Source organism: Carcharhinus amblyrhynchos, chromosome 18 (genome assembly GCF_965287045.1).
Source record: "Carcharhinus amblyrhynchos chromosome 18, sCarAmb.v2.hapA, whole genome shotgun sequence".
In the NCBI taxonomy this organism is placed as follows: domain Eukaryota; kingdom Metazoa; phylum Chordata; class Chondrichthyes; order Carcharhiniformes; family Carcharhinidae; genus Carcharhinus; species Carcharhinus amblyrhynchos.
In genome coordinates this window covers 55995588-56017029 of record NC_137341.1, presented here as the reverse complement: position 1 = coordinate 56017029, position 21442 = coordinate 55995588, and the positions used below count along the sequence as shown (strand labels likewise).

At 45.8% G+C, this 21442-nt stretch overlaps 1 protein-coding gene across 1 annotated transcript in view; it reads right to left on the bottom strand.

The window, feature by feature from the left end:
* The window catches only part of vps35l (VPS35 endosomal protein sorting factor like), a 170733-nt gene that overhangs the window by 12151 nt on the left and 137140 nt on the right, over positions 1–21442 (bottom strand). Inside the window, exons 28-29 of the mRNA XM_080207060.1 lie at positions 13610–13775; positions 8610–8728 (exon numbers count right to left, since the gene is read on the bottom strand). Of these exons, the coding sequence (XP_080063186.1) occupies positions 8610–8728; positions 13610–13775 (285 nt within the window). The remainder of the gene's footprint in view (positions 1–8609; positions 8729–13609; positions 13776–21442) is intronic.

Sequence of the window (21442 nt, the reverse complement as noted above, 5' to 3'; positions counted from 1 at the left end):
AGACGTTCCTCCTCAACTCCGTTCTAAACCGCCCCCCCTTTATCTTGAGGTTGTGCCCTCTAGTCCTACTATCCTTTCTGAGCGGGAAGAGTCTCTCCACCTCTATCCTATCCATCCCATTCATCATCTTATATGTCTCAATGAGATCTCCCCTCATTCTTCTAAACTCTAACGAGTACAAGCCTAGTTTATTCAGCCTCTCCTCATAGCTCAGCCCCCTCAACTCCGGCATCAGCCTAGTAAACCTCCTCTGCACTCCCTCCAAGGCCACGGAAACAGGCCCTTCGGCCCAACCTGCCCATGCCAACCCAGTTTCCTAAACTGAACAAATCCCATTTGCCTGCATTTGGCCCATATCCCTCTAAACTTTTCCCTATCTATGTACCTGTCCAAACTTAATTTAAACATTGTAATTATACCCACCTCTACCAGCTCCTCTGGCAGCTCAATCCACACTCGCATCACCCTCTGAAAAAGTTGCCCCTCAGGTCCCTTCTGAATCTTTCGCCCCCCCTCACCTTAAACCTCTGTCCTCTCGTTTTAGACTCTCCTACCCTGGGGAACAGACCATAGCAATCACCTTATCTATGCTCATGATTTTATAAACCTTTATAAAAGGTTACCCCGATCCTTCTACACTCCAGGAGGAAAAAGTTCCAGCCTACCCAACCTCTCCATATAATTCAAACCTTCCAGTCCCGATAACATCCTGGTAAATGATTTTTGAGCCCTTTCTAGTTTAATAACTTCTTTCCTACAGCTGAACAAGCAGAACTGTATGCAGTACTCCAAATATAGCCTTACCAATGTCTCATGCAGTTAGATAGAAATATAGAAACTAGAAGCAGGAGTAGGCCATTCAGCTTGGGTTAGAATTATTCTGCCTCAAACATTCTCAAATCAGCTTAGTTTAACAGCGAGGTGGGAGTGACTGACCTTAACATCAAGGCAGCATTTGACTGAGTGTGACATCAAAGAGCCCTAGCAAAAAGGAGTCAATGGGAATCGGGGGGAGAACTCTGCTGGTTGGAGTCATTCGTGGCACAAAGGAAGATGGTTGTGGCGATTAGAGGTCAGTCATCCCAGTCCTGGGACATCTCTGCAGGAGTTACTCAGGGTAGTATCCTAGGCCCAATCATCTTCAGTTGCTCCATCAATGACCTTCCTTCCATAAGGTCAAAAGTGGGAACGTTCACCGATGATTGTGTAATGTTCAGCACGACTCCTCAGATACTGAAGCAGTCCATGTTCAAATGCAACAAGATCTGGACAATATTCAGGCTTAGGCTGACAAATGGGAATTAACATTCATCCCACACAAATGACAGACAATGACTATCACCAACGAGAGATAATCTAATCACTGCCACTTGACATTCAATTGCATTACCATCGCTGAATCCCCCACCATCAACATCCTTTGGGTTACCATTGACCAAAAGTTGAACTGGACCCAGCCCTATGAATACCATGATTACAAGAGCAGGTCAGAGGCGGGAATACTGCAGCGAGTAACTCACCTCCTGACTTGCCAAAGCCTGACCACTTTCTATAAGGCACAAGTCAGGAGTGTGATGGAATACTGCCCACTTGCCTGGATGGGTGCAGTTCCAACAAGACTCATGAAGCTTGACACCATCTAGGACAAAACAGCCCGCTCGACTGCCACATCTACAAACATTCACTCCTTCCACCACCGACAAAGAGTAGCAGCCATGTGTACCATCTACAAAATACACTGCAGGACCTCACCAAAGCTCCTTAGGCAGCACCTTCTAAACCCACAACCTCTACCATCTAGAAGGACAAGAGCAGCAGGTACCACCTGGAAGTTCTCCTCCAAATCACTCATTATGTTGATTTGGAAATATATCACCGTTCGTCGCTGGGTCAAAATCCTAGAACTCCCTCCCTAACAGCACTGTGAGTGTACCTACATCACAGTCTACAGCAGTTCAAGACGATTATTAGAGACAGGATTTATAGTTATTTGGAGAGTAATGAATTGATTAGAGACAGTCAGCATGGTTTTGTAGCGGGTAGGTCGTGCCTTACTAACCTTATCGAGTTCTTTGAGAAAGTGACCAAAGAGGTGGATAGGGGTAAGGCAGTTGACGTGGTGTATATGGATTTTAGTAAGGCGTTTGATAAGGTTCACCATGGTAGGCTTCTGCAGAAAATGCAGATGTATGGGATTGGGGGTGATCTAGGGAATTGGATCAGGAATTGGCTAGCGGATAGGAGACAGAGGGTGGTGGTTGATGGTAAATATTCGTCATGGAGTTCGGTTACGAGTGGTGTGCCTCAGGGATCTGTTTTGGGGCCACTGCTGTTTGTAATTTTTATTAATGATCTGGATGAGGGTATAGTTGGGTGGATTAGTAAGTTTGCTGATGACACCAAAGTCGGAGGTGTGGTAGATTGTGAGGAAGGGTGTCATAATTTGCAGGGTGACTTAGAAAGGTTGCAGAGCTGGGCCGCGAGGTGGCGGATGGAGTTTAATGTGGAGAAGTGTGAGGTAATTCATTTCGGTAGGAATAACAGATGTGTTGAGTATAGGGCTAACGGGAGGACTTTGAATAGTGTGGAGGAGCAGAGGGATCTAGGTGTATGTGTACATAGATCCCTGAAAGTTGGGAATCAAGTAGATAAGGTTGTTAAGAAGGCATACGGTGTCTTGGCGTTTATTGGTAGGGGGATTGAATTTAGGAGTCGCAGCGTCATGATGCAACTGTACACAACTCTGGTGCGGCCGCACTTGGAGTATTGTGTGCAGTTCTGGTCCCCACATTACAGGAAGGATGTAGAGGCTTTGGAGAGGGTGCAGAGGAGGTTTACCAGGATGTTGCCTGGTATGGAGGGGAGATCCTATGAGGAGAGACTGAGAGATTTGGAGTTGTTTTCGCTGGAAAGAAGGCGGCTAAGAGGGGACCTTATTGAAACATATAAGATGATTAGAGGTTTAGACAGGGTGGATAGTGATAGCCTTTTTCCTAGGATGGAGAAAGCTAGCACGAGGGGGCACGACTTTAAATTAAGGGGTGGTAGTTATAGGACTGATGTCAGGGGTAGGTTCTTTACCCAGAGGGTGGTGAGGGACTGGAATGCCCTGCCAGCTGCAGTTGTAAATGCGCCATGTTTGGGGGCGTTTAAGAGATCTGTGGATAGGTTTATGGACGAAATGGGATTGGTTTAGATTAGTGGGTTAGTGTTGTTTTTTTTTAAAAGCTGGTCGGCGCAACATCGTGGGCTGAAGGGCCTGTTCTGCGCTGTAATGTTCTATGTTCTATGACAGCTCATGACCACCTTCTCAAGGGCATTTAGGGATGAACAATAGATACTGGCCTAGACAGCTATACCCAAATCCCGTAAATGAATTTAAAAAGAAAATTACAGGTAGAAACCTTGGAAATATTAATACAGTGGGGACTGCTCCCACATAGATCACAAGGCACAGCAACATGGAGACTTCCAGCAAGACAGAACTAAAGGGGAAAGCTATAAGCGATGTTGGGAGTTCTATACCAAACGCCAAATCCAGTATACAGGTATAGGCAGGCTGAAATCAACATTAGAGGCTGACACAGATGGAGAAATCTCCCCTATCCCATGTCTCTCTCATGCAAGTATCAACTATCTGAATGTTTCTGAAACATGAAGGTAGCTAAATAAGCTCTGCAAAATCAATTAGGAAGCGGAAGGATTGTAGTGCCAAGAAATAAGGTTAATAAAAACAGATTGTTGAGGGTGTGCACTGGTCAGAGCATCATGTGATTGTCCCTGCTCAACGGACATGACGACTCTGAGGGGAAGTAGAATCCCAGACCTACTATATTGATCGTTCAGTTCGAGATAGTGGGGGAGGAGGATGGCATTGCGAAAGGCTCAGAGGAAGAAAACGTTTGTGTGATGACAGTTTTACAAATTGCTCCTGTGGTTGGTATGGTCTGACTTGGGTCTTTCTTCAGCCTCCTCAGCATTTTGTCTCTGTAAATGCTTCACATAAATGCTGCAGAATATCTCCAGTGGGTGGCTGCGCTGAAAGAAAATGTAGGGAAGTTGTACAAGCAGAAGTGATATCCTATGACACTGGTTCCCATCTCAATTAAACAGCTTTCTGCATTTCAGATGCTCTGAATCACAAGGGGAAATTACTGCAAACAGGAAGTGGACTGTGACAGGGACAGGGTCTGTGATCCAATTCACATTGCTTCAACTCTATACTTATTACAGTGAGATGGAACATAGAACCAGCAATGTCAGTCCAAGCGTGTTTTATTTTTCTCCCCCTAGATTTCAAACATGGGGTCATTTGCCTATAGAACATTCTCCATCATAAATTCATAGATTATACTGCATTTTTATTTCCAATTGTGGATCTCATTCTTCAGTTTAAGCTATAGCCACATTCAAGGTTTCAAAGCAGGCATCAGGAAATTGTTTTAAAAAAATGGAAGTTTTTGAAAGGCACAAAGTTATGAAAATCTCAGCATGTCGGATATGATAGATGATAGAATCCTCAAATCTCAACATAGGCAACTGTAAACCTCCGCAAGGATGTAGGACTGCGTTGATCTCAAAATATTCTGGATAACTTAATTACTTCATTGGTTACCAGTAGAATCATCTAGAATCAGGATCTACATCTGGACTGCAAATCAACTACCAAGATGTTGTTGTTCATCCATGATCGATGAGGATCTCGACACCATTAGTCATTTTGAGGCTGGTTGCAGTGTGTCCAAAGATGACTGATCAGGGCCAATTCGGGCACGAAATGTCCTGGCACATATTGGACAGACTTGTGTAGATGCTGTAGTTGTTGCACTGGTGGCTCTGGACTTGCGCAGCTCGCGCTTAAGTTGTATTTCAGCAATACACCTTGCTTCGTGAGCTTGACAGCCTTTGTGGGTGAGGCGGTGCCAGGTAGGGCAGTTTTGTGCCAGTGTTTCCCAGGTGGTCGTGTCAAGGTCAAGCGACTTCAGGGAGGCCTTGAGCGTGTCTTTGAAACGTTTCTTCTGCCCTCCACGCGAGCATCTTCCCGCAGAGAGTTCCCCAAAAAGGAGCTGCTTGGCTATGCGCTGGTCTGACATACGGATGACATGACCTGCCCACCGGGTCTGCGCTCTCATCAGCAGTGTGTGGACTGATGGTAGACTTGCTCTAGAGAGAACTTCAGTGTCTGGTACTTTGTCTTGCCATCGGATGCGTAATATTCTGCGAAAACAAGTCGTGTGGAAATGATTGAGCTGTCTTGCACACCTTCAATACACAGTCCATGTTTCACAGGCATACAGGAGGGTAGTGAGTACCGCAACGCTGTAAACCTTCAGCTGGGCTGATTCCTCGACGTTCCCATACAGTGGAGCGCAGTCTACCAAAAACAGAACTTGCATGAGGAGCAGGCTGGTGCATGACTTCGATCTTTTTAATGTTGATGGTGAGTCCAAAGCTGTCACAAGCCGTGGATAATTTGTCCACACTGACTTGCATCTCTGGCTCTGAGCCAGCATACAGGGCACAGTCATCGGCAAAGAGGAAATCTCTCAGAACAGTCTTCTTCAGTTTGGTAATCGCTTGAAGTCTGCTCAGGTTGAAGAGTTTCCCATCCACTCTGTACTTGAGGCTGATTCCAGCAACACTGTCCTGGAAGGCATCATTCAGCACAGCAGTAAACATCATGCTGAACAGTGTGGGTGTGAGCACACAGCCCTGTTTGACCATTGGTGACTGGGAATGCCTCAGAGGATTCTCCGCCATCCAGTACTCTGGCCATCATGGAACTGGCGTCGAAGGCTTTCACGAGGTCAACTAAAGGTTGTGTAGAGCTTGCGATTCTGTTCCTGACACTTCTCCTGGAGTTGGCACGCAGCAAAAATCACATCAGTAGTCCCACTACCTTTGCAGAAGCCACACTGTGACTCTGGAAGCAGGCCCAGCTCTGGATGAGTGACCAGATGATTTAGCAGGACTCTTGCGAGGGTTTTTCCTGTGACGAAGAGCAGCGAGATTCCTCGGTGGTTGTCACATACTTGCCGATTGCCCTTCCTCTTGTAGAGGTGTACGATGGAAGCATCTTTATGTTCCCAAGGAATGGATCCTATGCTGATCCTAAGCTATGCTGGGGTTCTTTAGCTTGGCAGCATTGATTCTTTTCACAACCTTGCTTCCTTGTGGTCGCATCTTGGGTCTGATGCGAAGCCTCATTTTGAGGACAATGAGCCTGTGATCTGTCCAGCAGTCAGCACCACACACGGCCTTGGTCACTCTGACATCCTGCCTGTCTTTTCTCCTGACAATGACATAGTCGATAAGATGCCAATGCTTAGAGCGGGGGTGCATCCAGGAGGTCTTGTTATGCGTAGGCAGATGGAAGGTTGTGTTGGTGATGAGGAGGTTGTGCGCTGCACAGGTCTTCATTAAGATAATTAAACTTCCAAGTCGGCTGCATAAGAACATTCAAAATAGAATCATAGAACCCTACTGTGCAGAAGGAGGCCATCAGCCCATCAGTCTGCACCAACCACAATCCCACCCAGGCTCTAACCCTATATCCCCAAGCATTTACCCTAGCTAGCTCCCCGACACTAAAAAGGAGATTAGCACGACCAATCCACCTAACCCGCACATCTTTGTGCTGCGGGAGAAAACCGGAGCACCTTGAAGAAACCCACTGTGCAGAAGTACGAAGCAAACCCATAGGAGCAGAAGTAGACCATTCTGCCCCTCAAGCCATTTGATAAGATTGTGGCTGATCTATTTGAATTTTGAATTCCACATTCCTTCTCCCCCCCCAATAACCTTCGATTGCCTCACCTAACAAGAACCTATCAACCTCCACCTTAAAAATATTAAGTGACCCCACCTCCACTAGAGATCTAAAAGGGGATTTACACAGAGAGACAGGGGCATGGCAGAGGTTTTAAACAAATACTTTGCATCTGTCTTTACCAAGGGGGTGGATGTTACCCAGAAGATGGAGACTGATAAGGAAACTGTCCCTTGAGGGATGAGTTGACCTGGCTCTATCCCACCATCAGCTCTCTGGAGTGAAGACTGGGATTTTATAAGCAGAGACGGATCTGCTGGGCTGGGAAATTTCATCACCCTTCTTGGTAGCAAACATCTGATCTGATAACGCAAAGGGAATATTCTAAATGCAGAGGGGGGCTGGGAGAGATTACTCGTTTACATTGTTTGGGAGAGCACATCTCAAAGAAACAGCTTTCCCAAATCTCCCAGTTGCTCTGGCTTTGTTCTGCAGATTCGTAGAACATAGAACATTACAGCGCAGAACAGGCCCTTCGGCCCACAATGTTGCGCCGACCAGTTTTTTTTAAAAAAAACACTGACCCACTAATCTAAACCAATCCCTTTTCGTCCATAAACCTATCCATAGATCTCTTAAACGCCCCCAAACTAGGCGCATTTACAACCGCAGCAGGCAGGGCATTCCAATCCCTCACCACCCTCTGGGTAAAGAACCTACCCCTGACATCCATCCTATAACTACCACCCCTTAATTTAAAGCCATGGCCCCTCGTGCTAGCATTCTCCATCCGAGGAAAAAGGCTATCACTATCCACCCTATCTAAACCTCTAATCATCTCATATGTTTCAATAAGATCCCCTCTTAGCCTCCTTCTTTCCAGCGAAAACAACTCCAAATCCCTCAGTCTCTCCTCATATGACCTCCCCTCCATACCAGGCAACATCCTGGTAAACCTCCTCTGCACCCTCTCCAAAGCCTCAACGTCCTTCCTGTAATGTGGGGACCAGAACTGCACACAGTACTCCAAGTGCGGCCGCACCAGAGTTGTGTACAGTTGCAACATGACGCTGCGACTCCTAAATTCAATCCTCCTACCAATAAACGCCAAGACACCGTATGCCTTCTTACCTACCTTATCTACTTGATTCCCAACCTTCAGGGATCTATGTACACATACACCTAGATCCCTCTGCTCCTCCACACTATTCAAAGTCCTCCCGTTAGCCCTATACTCAACACATCTGTTACTCCTACCGAAATGAATTACCTCACACTTCTCCACATTAAACTCCATCCGCCACCTCGCGGCCCAGCTCTGCAACCTGTCTAAGTCACCCTGCAAACTATGACACCCTTCCTCACAATCTACCACACCTCCAACTTTGGTGTCATCAGCAAACTTACTGATCCACCCAACCATACCCTCATCCAGATCATTAATAAATAATAATAATAAAAATTACAAACAGAGCAATTTATTCAGAGCAATTTATTATAAAAAGAAAAAATTAAAAGCTGTTGTCTCAAATTAATTCATTGTTTTAAAAATTACAAACAATAAAGCCCAATGATAAAACTGGTCTCTGCAGAAACACCCTGAGTAGCTCCTAGCTCACACTAGCAGCCAATTTCAACACCTGTCAAAGATTATGAATACGAGGGCAGTACTGGGTCAGTAGTGGAAAAATAAAGAAACATTGTGCACTGTCCAACATATTACACACAGTAGAAAATACCTAGCCCGCACAGTGATACATGACCAAGGCTAACGCTCCTGACACACTTTAAATAAATTGCTTTAAAACCATATTGTTAGTTTCAGATGTAAATCCAATACCTCATCTTTTCCAAGTGTCTTGAGATGGTCCAAGATTTGTCCAATCAGAGTTTCAGAAAGCTTATTAATTTCAGCCAAGAATTTGGGGTCATTTCCGTAGAGGTTATCGTTGGAATCAACTGCAAGATAAGAGGTTTTAGAGAAGCTTTACAATATAACTCAAATCACATTGCAGCAACAATGTTTAGTTCTTACTGTGGTCAGAGAGACGACGGATATTGGAAGCTCTGAGCCTCACTGTTGTTAGCTGCTTCATTAAATGATCAGAGTCCCTAATTTATTCAGAGTCCGAGGATAGCACACCCTAGGGATGTAACAATAGCACCCCCTTGTCAGCTGGAGCAGATACTTGTACCTTTCAATCTGCCATTTAAATCCTGAAGAGGCTTGATGAGACAAAGTTTGTTTCAAATCAAGATTCTCTACTGGAGAGTAGAGAAACCTACAGGAGTGATAAATGTGATCAGAGATGCTTGGATGTATTGATATAAAAATGTACAATAGATGTGCAAACTCACTTGGGTGGGTATTCTAAGTGAACACGAAAATAATTTCTGCACTTGCCCGATAGCGCAGGACAGAACCACTCTCTTTGGTCCACTGAGTTTTGAGGTATTTTGCTGCTTGATTAGTGATGCAGCAGCTACTTTCTCCAAAAGGACAGGCTGCTTTTTACAACCTTCTGGCTGATTTATAGCTGAGTATTAAGCAGTTTGGGGCTGTCTTAATGGACCAACCACTTCAATAGCAAGCTTCAACACAAGATACATTTTAAAGGAGATTCCATTCTGTGAAAAAATGGCTATAGAACCTTGAAATGTATCCAGTTCATTATTTTAATCACAACACTGTGAAGCTATTCAGCCTTGCTCATCAGAAGGCCAACACAAAAGGGGCCTTATCAGAAAGCTGCTACTCAACAATGCTACCTAGCATACTGAGGAATGCTTTTGTCAGCTAATGGGCAAACTTACACAGCCGTAAGCAGCTTGTTTTGGACACCAGCATCAAGATGACAAATATTATTGACCAGGAAGTTGCCATATCACCATCCGTCAATACTGACAATGTGACACTGCAGATTGTTAATAGCTTCACATTTCTAGGCTCCACAATCAGTCACTCAATACTGAATTTAATATTCATTGCTAAGTCAACAACACCCGCACTGCCTCAGTCACATTCGTCAGGTGGAAAACAGCTAAATATTCAAAGACCTTCTGTACAGTGAACTGGCCACTGGGTCACGAGCTCTTGGGACATCCATTACTCTGCTAGGTCAAGGTGTGCTGAAGAGTTCAATAAAGATGTAACAAATCAGGACAATTGTGAGGTAATGCATTTTGGAAGGTCTATTACAGATAGGAAATAGACAGTAAATGGCAGAACTCTTAAGAGTATTGATAGGCAAAGAGATCTGAGTGTACAGGTACACAGGTCACTGAAAGTGGCAATGCAGGTGGAGAAGGTAGTCAAGAAGGCATACGGCATGCTTGCCTTCATCAGCTGGGGCATGAGTTTAAAAGTGGGCAAGTCATGTTGCAGTTTATAGAACCCTAGTTAGGCTGCACGTAGAATATAGGTCACCACACTACCAGAAGAATGTGGAGGCTTTGGAGAGGGTACAGAAAAGAGTTACCAGGATGTTGCCTGGTATGGAGGGCATTAGCTATGAGGAGAGGTTGGAGAAACTTGATTTGTTCTCACTGGAGCGACAGAGGTTGAGGGGTGACCTGACAGAAGTCTAGAAGATTATGAGGGGCATGGACTGAGTGGATAGTCAGAAGCTTTTTCCCAGGGTGGAAGAATCAATTACTAGGGGGGCACAGATTTAAGGTGCAAGGGGCAAAGTTTAAAGGAGATGTATGAGACAGATCGTTTACACAGAGGGTGGTGGGTGCCTGGAACTCGTTACCGGGGGAGGTAGTGGAAGCGGATACGATACTGAGTTTTAAAGGGCGTCTTGACAAATACACGAATAGGATCGGAATAGAGAAATATGGTCCCAGGGAGGGTAGGGGGTTGTCGTTAAGTCAGGCAGCATGGTCGGTACAGGCTTTGAGGGCCAAAGGGCCGGTTCCTGGGCTGTAATTTTCTTTGTTCTTGTTCTAACAGCAGAGTAGACCAAAAGAGGAGAAACACAGAGGTAAAGACATAAAGTGTGGTGTACATGGACCTTCAGAAGGCATTCGATACGGTGCCACACTGTGAAAAAAGCTCATGGAATACAGGGACAGCAGCAACATGGATACAAAATTAACTGAAACAGAGTGCAACTGTCAATAGATATTTTTGAACTGGAGGAAGCTTGTAGTGGAGTTCCCCAGGGCTCGATATCAAGACCCTTTCTTTTCTTGATCTATATTAACAAGCTACATTGAGAGACAATTTCAAAGTTTCCAGGTGATAAGGACCAGGAATTATCGTAAACTATAAAGAGAATGCAGAACATCAAAACGACAAACAGGTTGGGGGGAGTGGGCAGATAGGTGGCAGATGCAGTTCAATCACAGAAGTGTCAGGAGATGCATTTGGGTAGGAGGAAACTGAAGAGCCAATATAAAATAAAGGGGTAGAATTCTTAAAAGGGTGCAGGAGCTGAGGAAGCTGGGTGTATAGATTATTGAAGATGACAGGACAGGTGAAGAGAGCAGTTAATGAAGCATATAGTTTTCTGGGCTTTATTAAGAGTGCAAGAGCAAGGAGGCTATGCTGAATTTATAAAAGCACTAGTTAGAACTCAGCTGGAATATTGTGTTCTGTTCTGGGTGCCACTCTAGAGGAAGGTTGTGAACATACTGAAGAGAGAGCAATGAGAAACTTCAGTTATGAGGATAGATTGGAGAGATTGAGACTGTTCTCAGACAGAAGGCATAGGCAGCGAAGAGGTTCGAAAAAGATGTTCAAAATCATGAGGAGACTGGACAGAGTAGATTGGGACAATTTGTCCCTGTTCGGAAATTGATCAAGAATGAGGGGACTCGGGTTTAAAGTGATTTGCAAAGGGAAAAGGTTGTTTCACACAGCAAGTGGTTGGGGTCTGAAACATGCTGCCCGGAAGTCTGGTGGAGACAGATTCAACTGAGGTATTCAAGCAGGCATTAGGTGATTACTTGGACAGAAGCCATGTGCAGGGAAACAGTACTAACTTATAATGCTCATTCGGAAAGTGGTGCAGATGCGATAGGCTGAATAGCCTCCTTCTGCACTATAATATTTCTGTAATACTCTGAAGTAGAAATAGAGGTGAAGGGCTTGGATCTAGTGTAGCAACCAAAAAACACACAGATGGATACAGGAAAACGTAAGTAATACAGGCCTGGCTAGCTGACCAGAACAGCAGGCATTTCTATTTCTGCTATTTTCCCCAAAGAGAAACTACTCGAGGAAAAGAATAATACAATGGTCTCCAAATATAATTGGAAAAATGGTGCCACAAGTTATGTAGTGGGGACTTTCACAGCAACTTAGAATGTAATAAAAGTCTGTTTACAATGATAATTCCTTCATTGTAATTCATTTACAATGTAGCACAGGACATATCCTGTCTAAAATAGATCATTCCATACTGTGCAAAGAGTTTATTCTGTGCACACACAGGCACAGCAACTATTCCATTTCAGGGCAGGCATGCTTGGATGTAGCACAAATGGCCTCTGCATAAAGTTCAAACCCAGCAGGTAGCTCTAGTCACAGGTGAAGTGTTATTCACTTCTTTATCTGCTTGGGATTATTACAAGATCCAAAGTTTCTTTCTCCTTTCAAACTCCTACCATTTTCTTGCTATCTGGGACTTCCAACTGAGCTTCTGAATGATATTAATTATTTTGTGTCTTCACTTGTAAATATATTTAGATTTGGCTGCTCTGTTATTGAATTAAAAATGCAACAATTACATCTGCAAGAATCAACAAGTATGGAATATATTTCACACTGTAGACAGGGCATTTCCTGTGTCGCAATGCACTAGGGGGTAAATCAGTATGTCTCTTGCAATCTCCACATATTAGATTGCTTCTTGAAAGTGCAATTATTCTTAAGATATTTAGTGAGTAATTGTGGTTTTGGTGCGAGGTCCTACTTCTGAAAAGCTCAGTCTCAAGAATCACCCAATAATGTTGCTCTATGTTTAATCTGTTTAGGAGACAATTTCTCAAAGATTAATATCATTGCAAAAGAAGAAATTCATCAATTAAAATGCTGTTTCTGAGGATAGTAACAAGGTCTTCAACATATTGTTGAAGAACAGCATTTAAAAATGCTTTGCACAATCAAGATGTCAAGATATGTTGTTTGTGTCATCGGAAACTTAACTACTCTCAAAGGTTTCATTCAAAACAAACGTGGAGCAGCACGGTGAGTGGGTTAGCACTGCTGCCTCACAGGCGGCACAGTGGCCAGCATTGCTGCCTCACAGGCAGCACAGTGGCTAGCATTGCTGCCTCACAGCGCCAGGGACCCAGGTTCAATTCCCAGCCTGGGTCACCAATCTGCACATTCTCCCTGTGCATGTGTGGGTTTCCTCCGGGTGCTCCTGTTTCCTCTCTCAGTCTGAAAGACGAGTTTGTCAGGTGCATTGGCTGTACTAAATTCTCTGTGTACTCGAACAGGTGCCGGAGTGTGGCGACTAGCGGATTTGCATAGTAACTTCATAGTGTTAATGTAAGCCTACTTGTGATACTAATAAACTTAAACTACCTACTTTGTCCAAGTAAATAAATAGGAATAGTCGCAGACAATTTACAACTAACACCAATATGACAACATTTTAAATTGCAAAATGTCTCTTGTATTTCAGGCAGTGAGTTGAAATGCAGGAGAATAAGATTGCCTGGGATGGCATTGCCTTTGTTTTTTGAATGATATGCATCACATTTTCCAAGGTTCACAATACTGATCGTCACTTCGCTTCCGCAGTGTGGAATATGCGCAATGATGAAATGTTTATTTTCCTGCAAATGAAACCATATCTAAAACAATGTGTAAAACACATACTGTACCTTTATCTACGTGGTAGAGGTAAGTTTCTTGACTTGCTGCAGCCAGCAAATGCAAAACATTTATGTAAATGCGCACTTTTGTATCCATGTGATCTTCCCAAATGTAGTCCTGGATCACATTCAGAAGACCTCTCACCAAGTACAGGACACCTTGCTCTGGATGGTCCTATCCAAAAACATGGACTACAGGTTAACATGCAAATTGGTTACAGCAAATTACAAAACGGCAGATAATCTGTTTATTTCTAGGGACACTCCTCTCCATACTCTAACGGACCGATTCCTGCTGCTGCTCCCATTCAGGCCATCAACAAAGAAACTGTTCAAACCAAACTTGCAATCGCTATCTTTTCCAATTCAATATCACCCTTTTTAAAATACTTTACTTTGCCCAGTACAGAAAATTCTGCTAACTCCTCCAATTAAATGGGTAACAATTTAGTGAAGAAAACACTGATTTACTGAGCCCAGCACACACTGCCAATTTCATGTCGGGATGCAAACTGGGCTCTCCACACCTGAAGTCCCCATGCTTTTCCAGCTCCCACATCTACGACTGTCCTCCTCCTTGCGCTGTATCATTTGTTTCTCATCTTGCCGCCTCATTATATCCAAACCCACCAAAAAGCTATTCCACTTTTGTCAACTTCATACCCACTCAATCCACTCTAACCTTCCTTCCACAAGCAATGATACGGCTGCCAGGAAGCCTCATAATAATGAGAGCTATCTAATTCCTTTACTGTTTCCTAGATTTTGACACAGTTATGCAGCATCAGACAAAGCAGAGAGAAAGCAGCAGCTTGTAGTCTGACAAGCTATTGAGGCCATCTGAGAACAGGGATTTGAGGAGTTATATTTATTAATTAGGCACGCAAATCACCATTTGCCAAAGAGAACAAAGGATCTGACACTGACAGGGGTCAGGTTGTAAAATATCAATAACTGTCAAGCTTTTCTCAAGAGTAAATAGCAGCTTTTGGGAATTACACAAAAAAATTGCATATTAGAGGATAGAGTGGCTAATCCATAGCAAGCACCCACACAACTGACTTAAATTCTATCTCATCTATTATCTAAGCTTTCTAGTTTGAATATCAAGGCATGCCACTATGAAAAATGCAACTACAACTAAGCAGATTTTCTTTTCTTTTTTCTCTTGGCATTGTACTTGTTGTTGTAAGTTAACTTAAGGGTTAAGTCATGGCAGGAGATCCCAGATCCGTGTCATGTTCTTCCTGTGCGATGTGGGAATTCAGTCACCCTTCCAGCATCCCTGGCTTCTTCACATGCAAGAAGTGGTCCAACTGCAGCTCCTGTTAGACCGCTTGACAGCTCTGGAGCTACAGATTGATTCACTTTGGAGCATCCACGCTGCTGAGGGTGTCATGGATAGCACGTTCAGTGAATTGGTCACACTGCAGATAAACATTTCTGAGGGAGATGGGGAATGGGTGACCAGCAGAAAGACGAAGAGTAGGAAGGCAGTGCAGGAGCCCCTGCGAACATCTCCCTGCAAAACAGATAGACCATTTTGGATACTGTTGGGGGAGGAGGCTCACCATGGCACCGTGGGTGGCTCTGCTGCACAGGAGGGCAGGAAAAAGAGTGGCAGAGCTATAGTGATAGGGGATTCAACTGTAAGGGGAATAGACAGCTGTTTCTGTGATGCAAGTGAGACTCCAGGATGGTATGTTGCCTCCCTGGTGCAAGAGTCAAGGATGTCTCGGAGCAACTGCAGGGCATTCTGGAGCGGGGTGGTGAATAGCCAGCTGTCATGGTCCATATAGACACCAAGAATATAGTGAAAAGAAAGGGATGAGGATCGACAAGCTGACTTTAGGGAGTTAGGGTTAAACTAAATAGTAGGACCTCAAAAGGTACTAATCGCAGGATTACTTGACAGAGTGCTAGTCAGAGTGAGAATATCAGGATAGCTAAGATGAATATGTGGTTTGAGGGATGGTGCAAGAGGGAGGGGTTTAAATTCCTGGGACATTGGAACTGGTTCTGGGGGAGTTGGGACCAGTGCAAATCAGACAGTCTGTACCTGGGCAGGACTGGAATCAATGTCCTAGGAGAGTGTTTAAACTAACATGGCAGGGGGATGGGAACTGATGCAGGAAGTCAGAGGGAAGTAAAGTGGGGACAGAAACAAAAGGCAGTAAGGGGAAAAGTGAAAGGCAGGGAAACAAAAGACAAAAATCAAAAAGGGTCATAGTACAGAGACTGTGGAGAACTCAGTGAATGGCTCCAATAAGGCTCAGAGAAATAAAACACGGAGAGTGTACTAAACATGACTGGACAGATGGTGTAAGCTGTGTTTGCTTTAATGCAAGGAGTATGACAGGTAAAGGGTGTATGGGGTGTCAGGGAGGGGTAGTACCTCTGGTGGGGGAACATGTTGCATCCTTTCAGGGCGGTTTGTCCACCTTTTGTCCCCACCTGGCACTCGGCTCTCACCTGTGGCTCCCTGTAGCTGTTTGCAAGCAACAGCGGCCACACCCCAGGCAACAGCTAAACCAGGTCAGGGTAGCCGACGGGTCTCAACTCTCGGCGAGACAGGGAGATGTCTATCCCACATGTGAAGACAGAGTCCAGAGGATTGAGTGGAAGAGACCAATAGAAGGTCCAACGGTCAAGAAGGCAGTCTCTGCATAAGAACATAAGAAATAGGAGCAGGAGTAGGCCATCTAGCCCTTCGAGCCTGCCCCGCCATTCAATAAGATCATGGCTGATCTGAAGTAGCTCAGTTCCACTTTCCTGCTTTCTCCCCATAACCCTTAATCCCCTCGCCTACCAAAAACCTATCTACCCGTGTCTTAAACATATTTAGCGAGGCAGCCTCCACCACTTCAACGGGCAGAGAATTCCAGGGATTCATCACCCTTTGAGTGAAGAAGTTCCTCCTCAACTCCGATCTAAACTGCACCCCCCCCCCCACCCACCCTTATCTTGAGTCTGTGCCCCCTAGTCCTGCAAGCATCATGGAACACAAAGAGCAGGACAAGACACAGAAGACGTCCTAGTTATCCACTGTGCTTGGTCCCATCTCCAGCCGTCGTGACTTGTTTTGCCACTGCATCCAGAGGGGAATTGGGAAGAGAGAGCGAGGCTGACACTGCGCAACTCTCCCTCACTTTAATCCAAACCATTCGCTGGTCTCGACACCATCATCCTGTTCAACCCTCGAAGTCCTGTGGCGATGGGCGAGCGATGAAGCAGCAGGTATGGGTACACTGGGAGCTGTAGTCACGGACCTGCACACAGGCAGCTCAGGTCTAATGGTCGTTTTCCACTGACCAAAGCAGTGGCGAAACTCGGCGTCTACCTGGGCGACTGAGCAGTCCTCTTCAGAAACGCGCTGCTCACCTCCAGAGAATGAGGAAGGGGCTCGAAAAGGTGCCCTAAACATTACCTGCTTCACTACACCCTGGCCAGTTTACCACGGCCGGCGGGGATCCTATCTTGCGGTCGAACAAACAAAAATGATACTGCTCACCACTGGCACGCTTTTAGACAACACTACAGCAGACAGACCAGAGAGAAGAACTGCCTTAGTTGCCAGAGAGCTTGCAAGATACAACATTGACATTGCAGCTCTGAGTGAAACTCGTCTTGCCAACGTAGGTCAGTTGACTGAAACTGGAAGTGGAGACACTTTTCTCTGGAGCGGTCGTGGCAGCGATGAGCATCGCGATGCTGGAGTTGGATTCACCGTCAGGAATCACCTTGTTCGGAAACTTTCCAGTCTACCCAAGAGTGTGAACGACCGGCTTATGACATTACAGCTTCCGAAGTCAAGCCACCTTGATCAGCGCCTATGCCCCCACAATGAACAACCCGGACGAGATGAAAGACAAGTTCTACGAAGAACTAGGTGCCTACTATCAGCAGTGAGCGGTACCGACAAGCTGATCTTGCTTAGCGATTTCAATGCAAGAGTAGGGTGTGACTCTGCAATCTGGCAGGGAGTCACTGGGAGGCATGGAGTGGGCAAGTGTAACAGTAACGGCCTACTCTTAATGAAGACCTGTGCAGCACACAACCTCCTCATCACCAACACAACCTTCTGTCTGCCTACCCGTAACAAGGCCTCCTGGATGCACCCCCGCTTTAAGCATTGGCACCTTATCGACTATGTCATTGTCAGGAGAAAAGACAGGCAGGATGTCAGAGTGACCAAGGCCGTGTGTGGTGCTGACTGCTGGACAGATCACAGGCTCATTGTCTCCAAAATGAGGCTCCGCATCAGACCCAAGAGGCGACCCCAAGGAAGCAAGGTTATGAAAAGAATCAATGCGGCCAAGCTAAAGAACCCCAGCATAGCTTCAGCACTGGCTGAAGACTTAGAAATCAAGCTTGCTGACCTACACCTCGCAGGCAGCGCTGAGGATGACTAGGAACGCTTCAGGGATGCTGTCCATACATCTGCGCTGAAGACACTCAGGCCCTCCACCCGTAATCAGCATGACTGGTTTGATGAGAATGATGAGGAGATACAGGTTCTACTTGTTGAAAAGCACCGTCTTCATTGGGTCTGTCAGAACGACCCATCTTCAGCTGCCAAGAAAAATGCTTTTCCCAGTGCTCGCAGGACAGTCCAGAATAAACTGTGTAAAATGCAGGATGCCTGGCTGAGCACCAAGGCAGATGAAATACAGGGATACACTGACAGAAACTGTTCTATGAAGTCCTCAACACACTATGGACCTCAATCTCTCAGGAGCTCCCCCCCTCCTGAGTACAATAGTGCAACTCTCATTACAGAGGGGGCTCAGATCCTGCAGAGATGGGCTGAACACTTTGAAGCCGTCCTCAACCGACCGTCATCTATTAACGATGAGGCAATAGACAGGATTCCCCAAGGTCGATATCAGCAGCGCCATGGATGACACACCGGTAGTAGCCGAAGTCACGAAAGCTGTCAACCAGCTATCCAGTGGCAAAGCCCCAGGGGCAAATGCCACACCCACAGAGATCTACAAAGCTGCTGGTCCTGCACTTAGAGACTCGCTGAGTTGTTCCAGTCCTTTTGGAAGCAAGGATCCATTCCTCAGGAACTTAAAGATGCTTCCATCGTTCACCTCTACAAGAGGAAGGGCAGTCGGCAAGTATACGACAACCACCGAGGAATCTCGCTGCTCTCCATCACAGGAAAAACCCTCGCAAGAGTCCTGCTAAATCGTCTGGTCACTCATCTGGAGCTGGGCCTGCTTCCAGAGTCACCGTGTGGCTTCCGCAAAGATCATGGGACTATTGACATGATTTTTTCTGCGCACCACCTGCAGTAGGAGTGGCAGGAGCAGAATCGCGAGCTCTACACAACCTTTGTTGACCTCACGAAAGCTTTCGACACAGTCAGCCAGCAAGGCCTGTGGAGGATCATGTCAAGGTTTGGCTGCCCCCGCACCACCCCCCCCACCCAATTCATTCAGATGGTACGCCAGTTCCATGAAGGCCAGTGTACTGGATGGCGGAGAATCCTCTGAGGCATTCCCAGTCACCAATGGCATCAAACAGGGCTGTGTGCTCGCACCCACACTGTTCAACATGTTTACTGCCATGCTGAATGATGCCTTCCAGGACAGTGTTGCTGGAATCAGCTTCAAGTACAGAGTGGATGGGAAGCTCTTCAACCTGAGCAGACTTCAAACTATCAAAGTGAAGGAAACTGTTCTGAGAGATTTCCTCTTTGTTCTGAGAGATTTCCTCTTTGCCGATGACTGCGACCTGTATACTGGCTCAGACAGTAAGAAGCCTCACAACACCAGGTTAAAGTCCAACAGGTTTTTTTGTTGGAAACACACTAGCTTTCAGGGTTTGCCCTTTCATCAGGTTAGGCCTGACCAAGGAACAGCGCTCCGAAAGCTAGTGGCATTTACTACCAAATAAACCTGTTGGACTTTAACCTGGTGTTGAGAGACTTCTTACTGTGCTTACCCCAGTCCAACGCCGGCATCTCCACATACTGGCTCAGAGCCAGAGATGCAGGTCAGCGTGGACAAATTATCCACGGCTTGTGACAATTTTGGACTCACCATCAATATGAAAAAGATCAAAGTCATGCACCAGCCTGCTCCTCATGCACCGTACACAGAACTCACAATCACAATCAAAGGGCAGAAACTACAGGCAGTTCACTTATCTTGGCAGCACCCTCTCCCAAGCAGTGACTATTGATGGAGAAGTTAACTGCAGAATAGCAAAGGCAAGTTCTGTTTTTGGTAGACTGCGCTCCACTGTATGGGAACGTCGAGGAATCAGCCCAGCTGAAGGTTTACAGCACTGCGGTACTCACTACCCTCCTGTATGCCTGTGAAACATGGACTGTGTATTGAAGGTGTGCAAGACAGCTCAATCATTTCCACATGACTTGTCTTTGCAGAATATTACACATCCGATGGCAAGACAAAGTACCAGACACTGAAGTTCTCTCTAGAGCAAGTCTACCATCAGTCCACACACTGCTGATGAGAGCGCAGACCCGGTGGGCAGGTCATGTCATCCGTATGTCAGACGAGCGCATACCCAAGCAGCTCCTTTTTGGGGAACTCTCTGCTGGAAGACACTCGCATGGAGGGCAGAAGAAACGTTTCAAAGACACACTCAAGGCCTCCCTGAAGTCGCTTGACATTGACACGACCACCTGGGAAACGTTGGCACAAAACCGCCCTACCTGGCACTGCCTCACCCACAAAGGCTGTCAAGCTCACGAAGCAAGGTGTATTGCTGAAATACAACTTAAGCGCGAGCTGCGCAAGTCCAGAGCCACCAGCGCAACAACTACAGCATCTACACAAGTCTGTCCAATATGTGTCAGGACATTTCGTGCCCGAATTGGCCCTGATCAGTCATCTTTGGACACACCGCAACCAGCCTCAAAATGACTAATAGTGTTGATGTCCTCATCAATGACGATGGATGAATAACAGAACAACAATGACAGGTAAGGCAGATGAACTTAAAGCTTGGATTACTACATGAAACTATGATGTTGTGACAATTACGGAGACTTGGATGAGAGGGCAGGATTGGCAGCTTAGCATTCCAGGATTTAGATGCTTCAGGTGAGATAGAGAAGGGTGGCAGAAGGGGTGGGGGTGTTGCTTTACTGATTAGGGAGAATGTCACAGCAATACAGAGGGAGGACAGCTTGGTGGGATCATACAGTGAGGCCATATGGGTAGAACTCAGGAACAGGAGCAATGCAATCACACTGCTGGGGTTGTACTACAGACCTCCCAACAGCCAGCATGAAGTGGAGGAACTGATATGTCAGCAAGTTATGGGAAGATGTGAAAACAACAGGGTTGTTATGATGGGTGATTTTAACTTCCCCAACATAGACAGGGATTCCTTTAGTGCCAGAGGCATGGTAAGGGCAGAGTTTGTTCACTGCGTCCAAGAGTGCTTCTTGAGGTTCTGGGTGGAATTTTACGGCCTCACTTCAGGTGAAGAAATTCCCACTCGAGTCAAACACTTCTCCACTCCATTTCCGTGGCAGGTGAGGTGGTCGTGTTTTAGTGAATATGTCAATAGTCCAAATCGGGAAGGTAAAGATTATTTATTGTCACAAGTAAGGCTTACATTAACACTGCAATGAAGTTACTGTGAAATTCCCCTAGTTGTCACATTCCAGCACTTGTTCAGGGACACTGAGGGAGAATTTAGCATGGCCAATGCACCTAACCAGCACGATTTGGACTGTGGGGGGAAACCGGAGCACCCAGAGGAAACCCACGCAGACTCAGGGAGAACGTGTAGACTCCACACAGACAGTGACCGAAGCCGGGAATTGAACCCAGGTCTCTAGTGTTGTGAGGCAGCAGT